At 38.8% G+C, this 8,501-nt stretch overlaps 1 protein-coding gene across 1 annotated transcript; it reads left to right on the top strand.

Annotated features, from left to right (window-relative positions):
* Window positions 1-3,579: 3,579 nt before the first annotated feature.
* On the top strand, window positions 3,580-6,960 carry LOC307264429 (1-phosphatidylinositol phosphodiesterase; the record flags this gene model as incomplete). Its single annotated transcript, XM_080045840.1, has 4 exons — window positions 3,580-3,622; window positions 4,381-4,463; window positions 4,660-5,230; window positions 6,580-6,960. The coding sequence occupies exons 2-4, from the start codon at window positions 4,393-4,395 to the stop codon at window positions 6,958-6,960; spliced, it is 1,023 nt and encodes a 340-aa protein (XP_079901966.1). The 5' UTR covers window positions 3,580-3,622; window positions 4,381-4,392.
* Between the last annotated feature and the right edge of the window lie 1,541 nt (window positions 6,961-8,501).

Genomic DNA, 8,501 nt, shown 5'->3' with positions numbered 1-8,501 from the left:
TGATAATAGTCCATCATGTTATGTCTGGACCGATACATCATTACAAGTCATTACACAGGGATCTAGTAAAGAGTCACTTTGCCCCAAATTAATATGAAAACAGATAGATTTCTGGACAAAGTTTGGAAATAAAATGGAATAGATGAATGGACTTAGTTTGCAGTCAAAGGTGCAGTGTGTAATATGACATCATCAAGAAAGTTCTACAAAGTTCTAGAATGCAACGCTCCCTGGGTAACCCCAACCCTTTCGAATAATAACAGAGGCTACAGTGGCCTTCAAGGACAAGAACAATTCTAAATTTTAAACAATGCACCTGATGACATTCCAACTATGACACTTTAAAGATGGCGGCACTAGGCCTTGGTCCAAAATATGCAGAAATATGGACATACAGTATATGAGACCCTTTCTAAGGGAAAAATAAATAATTAAAAAAAAATGCTCAGCTATTATGCACTAAATTAAATGTACTTATGGATATTATAATTGCTTTCTACAAAATCTGCTAGGAAATAAAACCCAAAATTATACACACTGCAGGTTTAAATTAAAGCAATACATTAGATTTTTTTAAAACCTTACTTTACTGATATGAATGTCAGTCATGTAGGGACCGTTTTCATAATGATTGTGTGGAAATTTACCAGCAGTTGTTGGCATTCAATACGAAGAAGCTATATTATATACTGTATAAACATATAGATTGCACTATATAGAAGATAAGCATGAAAAGCGTTTTTTTTTTTTATGGGGGAGAGTTTGTGTTGTGTATGCGTGTCCTTTAATTTCAGCAACAAATTACTAACCCATGTCAGTCTTTAATATGTCTTATATAAAGCTTTATATGAGATTTAATTGTCCTAATATTATAAATTGAGTGTGATTATATTTTGTTTGATTCTGTATTTATGTTTTTCTGATTAAGCTTCATGTGCACTTTGTATAAAGCGCCATCTGCATGTATTGGCATGTAACTCAAGGACGCTGCAATAGACTAATTCCTTAGAACCAAAATATTTATTAAAATAAGAATTATGCAGAAGTTAAAGTGCACAAGCTTTTTAGTGTAACTGTATTGTTCTATGCTTTGCTGATTGATTGATTTAGCAGCACTTTCTTTCTCTGTTTATCAAGATTCTTCTGCAACTTCATCTGAATATCCTCTACCATATGTCCCCCTTATAGATTTCATCCTCATCATCTCTGGTAATAGCTATGTGGGCTAGGATTGTGGCAAGGCAGGGTAAGTTCATTTTTAACGTTAAACCGTTTATGCATTTCATACATAAAGGCAATTTAAAATGTAAACGTAATGTATCATGGCTTTTGTACCAGTAGAAGTAGGCTACTAACACTTAAAGCTATACGTTTTTGAAAAAGTATCACTTTAAGGCCATCTGGTGGTAGGATGAAGAATTACATTTTAGTACAGCGATAAATGCATGTGCACTCAAACTATTCCTCCTCATCAGTTGCCTGCACACCAAGTTCCTTTAGGTTAATATAATAATTTCGACTACATTAAATGTATAAAGTGGAGTAAATGAGCAGTATTGTTGATACAGAGGCACTTTTCCATCTTAAAGTTTATTTTATTAAAATGTTTAATGTTTTCAGTGCCCTGTTAAAAGGCAAGCGCTATTAGCTCTTAAAATTCACCTACTGTAGATTAACTAAGTGAATGCTGTGAGATGCATTTATTTTATTTGATCAAAAATGCAGGAATGTAAATTCTGTGCACTCTGGGTACAAAATCTGTACGAACAGCTAAACAAATATTATTCTGCATGCAGAACCAGGTCTGTTATGTAATATGTGTCATCCCACATATTGGTACAAGAAAAGAAAAAACTTTCCATGTGCAAAAATCACACACACACACACACACACACACACACACACACACACACACACACACACACACACACACACACACAAACACACACAAACACAGAAATACTCTCCATGAATCCTCAGTGCTGAGAATTCACACAGATTCAGCCTGGGAGTCCTTTTCTGCAGAACAGCTGCAATTACATGAATTATTCTGTGGGATGCTAATCCAAAAATATATGTATTTCAAACTAACATCATGTTGGCAATAAAGATAGTTCATTTACTTATGGTGTCAAACAATTGTTTTATATAGCAAAATAAAACAAATCCACTTTTACTTAAATATCACAAACTTAATTTTCAACAACTTTTTAGCACTTTTGCTGGAGAGTGAGGAACAAAATCTGCATTAATTCTCATCATGGCAGCTTATTTCATAATGTTATGTTTAATGAAGTTTGTCTACAGTACATTTGATGCTTTGTCAAAGTTTTAATTTGTACTTAACCTGAGAGAGAAGATAAACTGGAGCACACTGATCAGCTTGCAGCGTCTAGTTTGCAAGAAGACATGAGTGGACAGCAGCTGTGTCTTCTTTAGAGTTTACCTGAAGAGCAAGTTGATCTCTGTGATCTAGTTTCACACCTTTCTGTCTCAAAAGCAACAGATTTAGTATGCCCTCGCTGGATGACGAGGAAAAAGCCTCAAAACAAACGACCAGATACATTTGTGAGGGGTTTCAAAGTTCAACACCTTCACTTTTCAAGCAAACAACATTAAGCACAATTTCATGCAATGTGCTGTTTTTTATGAATATTTGTAGCCTATTCATATATTATTTTTGGAACATGTATGGTTCTTTGTGATGTAAAATGCAAGACCATATAAAATCTTTTAGAGAAGACAAGCTTTTCTGAAGTAAATATATAATATACAGTACGTTTACTTTGTTGGTTATTTGATATTTCTGTTATTTTGTCCATAGCGTATAATTTGATTGACACTTCACAGTGAGCCAAACTAAAACTCAAATAATGCTTAATTTTATAGTTGTTTGTCAATAAAATAGCCGCTTTTAGACAAAATATATTTGTGTACTGTACACCTTACTGTATTCATTCTTTAAATCAAAACGACAATAAGTATCTATTCAAATTCTTACTTTTGTATTGACACATGGCTTATCACATACCTTATCAATACTGTGCGCCTATTTTAGGGGGCTTTCACAAAGTGATAGGAAACACGATGGGAAAACACGCACCTGAGGATGATGGACATTGACAAACCCTTGGTGCTTTTGTGACTGAAATATATATTTTTCTGATATATTTAACTATGTATTTTAAATCATATTAGGTACTAAAATAAAAGTGACAGTGAGGCATACATCCTCAACGTGGACTCAAATTCATGAGATTTTTTTCATCCTTCGATTGGCCTGACTTTTTACATAATTGTGTTTCTGAGCCACAGTTATTTAGGGACACGATCAGATGAATAGCCCTTGCACAAACACACACACACACACACACACACACACACACACACACACACACACACACACACACACACCCCTCTGCTCTGTAACGCCACGCTCAGCTCCTCCTCTTTGGTATTTTCCCACAATAACATCCCCAGGTCGACACACTGACTCTGTCATTTTGCCTCTGACCCCTCTGCCCCTCTGTTTCTCCCTCTTTCTGTCCCCCAGGCACCCGGGCCGGACCGAGGACCAAACAACTTGTGGTGCGAACTGGACCGGACATCAACGCATCAGCAGGTTTGACACAGCGGCAGTGGATGATGGTTTGGTTCCAGTTTTGGGATTAGAAAGGTTTAAGCCTGCCATTGAAATGGCCAGGACAGGGGATGAGCTGAGGTCGAACGGGATCAAATTGTTTCCACTGTTTGTTTGTTTTTTATCGGTTGACATACTTTCATGAGGGGAAAGGGTTTTTTCTTTTTTGCTAATACGCAGTCACATGCTGGCCTGGTAGAGAAAAATAGTTGAGGTGGAATTCAGTTCAACTTAATCTAATCAGTTTCATTCTTATATTGATTCAAATCTTGATTTAACTATATATTTTTTGCCATAACGTGTTTACCGTCTGTGATATATGTACATTTCAGTCATTTTGCCTGAACTAAGCATCTTGTATTCAGGGGTGCAGGGGTAAATACCATGACAGCAGCAGAAGAGACTTAATACTTTTTATGTATCCCTTAATATTGGAAATGGTATAAAACTTTAATCAGTAGTAGCTCTATATACTGTACAACACTAACAAGCAAGTCATTATCAACATCTTAGTTCTATTTATTAGTAAATACTAATAAATATGATTGTTAAAAAATACTTGAAGTATTAATACAATCGTTCTATACAAGTGAAGTATGGTTATTAATAGATACATAGTTCTTGTTCTAGCTGATTAAATGGTCATCCTCACTTTAGATTAAACTTCAAATTCATGTTACATGTAACTAAATGCTGACCTCAGCTGTGTTTTTCTTGCCTTTGCCTCTGCTGACCAGCAGAACTGATCAGACATGATGAGTGACATCAGAGGAGGTCCAGTCAAAATGAAGATGTTGTTACTTGAGCTCATGGTGCTGGCGGGGTGAGTACATTGAAAAAATAATTTTTGTTTTATTGCATTTTCAGAACCATTTTTTATAGTCATAAAGGAAGTATAAAATACTCATCATGAACAATAAGCCTACAACCTTTGACTTTCTTTGAGAACAAAATAAATCTGCAAAGACCTGAAGCTTTTACACTGACGACACCTGTGACCAACCTCTGTTATGCTTTAGAGTCATTGGTTTGAGTTATGGTGCCATTCAGAGACCTGACTACGATGACACACCCAACCCGGAGTTCCTCAACCCGTCCTGGATGGCCAGCATCCCCGATGATCAGCCGCTGTCTGAGGTCACCATGCCCGGCACTCACAACGCCATGGCCCTGTTCGGCGGTGTGTACGCAGAGTGCCAGACCTGGAGCCTCTCCTCCCAGCTACGAGCCGGCGTCCGCTTCCTGGATATCCGTCTCCATCACAAAAAGGGGAACCTCACCATCCACCACGGGGTGTCCTATCAGCGGGCGCACTTTGGCCAGGTGCTGCAGGGTGTGGTCGACTTCCTCAGAGAGTATCCCAGTGAGACGGTGCTGATGCGTCTGAGGGAGGAGTTCAGCGAGACGCACAACATCTATGGCGCAGTGGTGGACTACATCCACCGCTACGCTCACTGGGACCTGCTGTGGCACAGCCGGCTGGTGCCAAGCATGGGAGAGGCCCGAGGGAAGCTCATTGTCCTGCAGGAGTTTTCTGGGCCGGACTTGGGGATGCGCTATGGTTCTCTGGACATAGCCGATGACTGGAAGGTATGATAACACAGCCCCAGACAAATAATAATAAATAACAAATAATAAATAGCAGAAAAGGTTCAAGGTTTTGGTTATACTTGAACTTCCGCCTGGCGGTAATATGGCTCCACAAGGTATATAATTGCAGGCCAGTGAAAGTACAGTGGTGGTAGGCAATGCTTTAAAGAAAAATGGCCCAGACCTGCGTAAGTATGAACAGTGGACGGAAAGACAACCCAAAAACATAATGCCCCTTCACTTTCGTATTTTGCCTGCACAGAGGCATAAATACTGTGCCACATACATTTAAATAATTATTTTAAATGTGGCACAGTCCAAAACATACAGCTGTGCGTGCCTGCAGCTTAAGCAATTCATAAAACCCAAAGTTAAACTCTCTTAAAGCAGCTCCGAGTATTTAAATATTTTTTAAACAGCCTCATGTTTCCTCACATAATCATAAATTAACTTTAACAGCAAACGAGTGCATCAGTGCAAAGAAAGACATTTTTATATAGTTTTTATTACTGCGTTTGGTCTGGTCGCACACCCAGTTCGATTTTCGGTTCACGCGTGCATGCTCTATGGTCACATATCCGTATTGGTCGCAGATTTCAGTGTGGCGCAGCAGTGCGATTTGAGAAGCCTATCCCTCCAGGTGAGGGAAGGGGAGCGGGAGCCTTGTTTGAGACAGTTATTTGTCGTCATAATGACTGATAACGGGGCTGAACCATCAAAGAAAAAAAAGAAAATGCAATGAAGAAAAGCTAAAAGGGAGAGTGATAGGCGGGCGGGAGGGCGTTGCCAAGCAACGTATACACAATTTCACGGTAGCGAACTAGACTGCAGTGTTTACTCCTAAATGAATGAGCGGTAGCCTACTAAAACAAAGTTTACTTTGCCTCACCAGCATCATCAGATGACCATTATTCATCTGAAATAGTCATTATTTACGACAACATAAACACATTACCTCATCGTGATCCATACTAACTGCCGTCTCTCGTTCATTCGCTTTGTGTGAGGACACGTAATCTTTCAGCTCCGTGAGAGAGAGTAGTTAGGTGACACTGCTGCATCAACTCATTGCAATCAGGTGTGTGTAGCACTGACTGGCATTAGTTGTCACTAACCACTCTCACGGAGCCGAAAAGAGTCCGGTGCCTCACACTTTCAACACACGGACATGCACTATATTGCTTCCTGATCGTTTGAATCTTGCACGCCCGGCACGAGCTAGAAAACAGCTTCACGACAGCTGGCGTCATAAAAATACTACCGCTTTTGTCCAAAGGAGCCGCCAACGTGCCATGTTACTCGCTTCCTTTAATGCTTTTGATTTATTAAAGATTTGCTCTTCTCTGTAGGTACCCACACTTCTGCATGTGGAGGAGAAATGGAAGAGCGTCTATAAACACCTGGAGGCTGCACCCAAAGGAAACAAGGCCCAGATTTTTCTCACCTACAGCAGCGGAGCCGGCGTGTTCGCGTACCCGAGGGCCGTCGCTCAGCGCGTCAACGCACAACTGTATGACTACCTGAGGGCCAAGACAGACCTGAACCAGCGCCTTGGAATCATATGCATGGACTTCCCTGCTGCTCCTATTATTCAAACGATCATTGACTTTCAGCTAAAAAAGGTCATGAAAAGACAGGCTTCAAAGCCGGTGTATAGCAAGGAGAGTTTGAAAAATACAATTTCTTCCCTGAGAAAGAAGATGATCAAACGCTTTGCTGTTAATGTCTGAGCCAGAATGAAGCATGCAAGTTTAATCTGAGGAAGAAGAATACTGGCCAATGGCTGCACTATCAGTGACACATGCAGCAGTTGTAGCTCAAATTCAATCTTGAGGTGTAACCTTACCACTTTACTGAAATGAGCATGATTTAAATGTGACCTTTCCATGTGTCATTCACCAAAGATACTGGGAACATATGATATGAATGGGTTTTTGTGCGGTAATAAACTGTCATGGAAACTGCTTAAGTGCCTTTTAGTTGTTTTTTGTGTGTGTGTTTGTGTGGTTTAACGCATTTTATGAATAAACATTACCAATCAGGTCATTTGGAAGCTGAAATGAGACAAATAAATTAAAATATTTTAGTACTCCTCCACCCGGGGTAAAATAACCGCATTCCACTAGCTAAGGCAAGGCAAGGCAAGTTTATTTATATAGCACAATTCAGACACAAGGCCATTCAGCTAAGACAAATGTTTGTCTGCTATAAACAGGAGTTACGTTTGAGCCTGGACAAATGAAAGCAGTCAGGTTTCATGGTCACTGATTCAACACTTGCAGAACTTAAGCTTTTAATTATTACTGGTCAGGAATACCAATTTCAACTTTCAGTTTTACTGTCTTTGCATGATTTACTGTTGCTTTAAAAAAAATCATTACTTTACAGAACGCTATTAAAATGTGGCACAAAAATGTAACGTGCGCGTGCCCGCGTATTTTGATTAATATCTCCCTGGAGATATAGCTGAAAAATAAATTGAAAACATCATCTCAAACTAGAGGCTCTCCTGTTTCCGGGGTATGTTCTTGCGATACTGTCCGTCCCTTACAGGCTTAGAAAACACCGCGAGAAGCAAGACCCTTAAGCTCCCCAGCTACCACTTAGCTTGTAAATAGTGCATACTGCATAGAGTATATACATAGTATGAAAGTAGTTTGTTATTATTGTTTTTATATTTACCTAATGGTTTGTTTGAAAAATGTTTTGTGATGCTTCCTCTTTTATTAGTATACATCCCATGAATCATCATATTTGGTTCAAAGTCTTCATTCAGTCTAATTTCCTAATGTTTTTAGAAAGTAGAGACAACATTTCTACCAAAAAGCGTCTGGACTAAATTTCATATTAGTCATGTTTTGTGCACTTCCCTACTGTGTTTTGGAAAATTTCCACTGCATTTTTGAAGCTAAGGCTTAGGAGAAGCAATTTCAAGAGCCAAAACAATTCAACAGGATGACTAAAGGTTCTTCTTTCACACAAATGTCCAGGTTTTTCAAAACTCGCAATTAATTTTTCAGCATTTAAGCCAATTATTTATATATACAATGGTCTCTAGGACATAATTAGACCTCAGAAAAAACAAAGGCCTAATGTGTTCTGAACATTTCCATATAAAACACTTTGGTATAATATATCTTCTTGCTCATTTAAAATTGGTTTCTATATAAGTATGTCAAATCGGAGAAAATACCCTTAGACCTCAGAGGGGAAGGGGAGCATATTTGAATATAGTTGTATCTTATCTCTGACTGTACGTTTGGCAGACAAG

This window comes from Ammodytes marinus, assembly GCF_949987685.1.
Source record: "Ammodytes marinus genome assembly, chromosome: 17".
NCBI lineage: Eukaryota > Metazoa > Chordata > Actinopteri > Uranoscopiformes > Ammodytidae > Ammodytes > Ammodytes marinus.
This window is presented reverse-complemented; position numbering and strand designations above follow the sequence as displayed.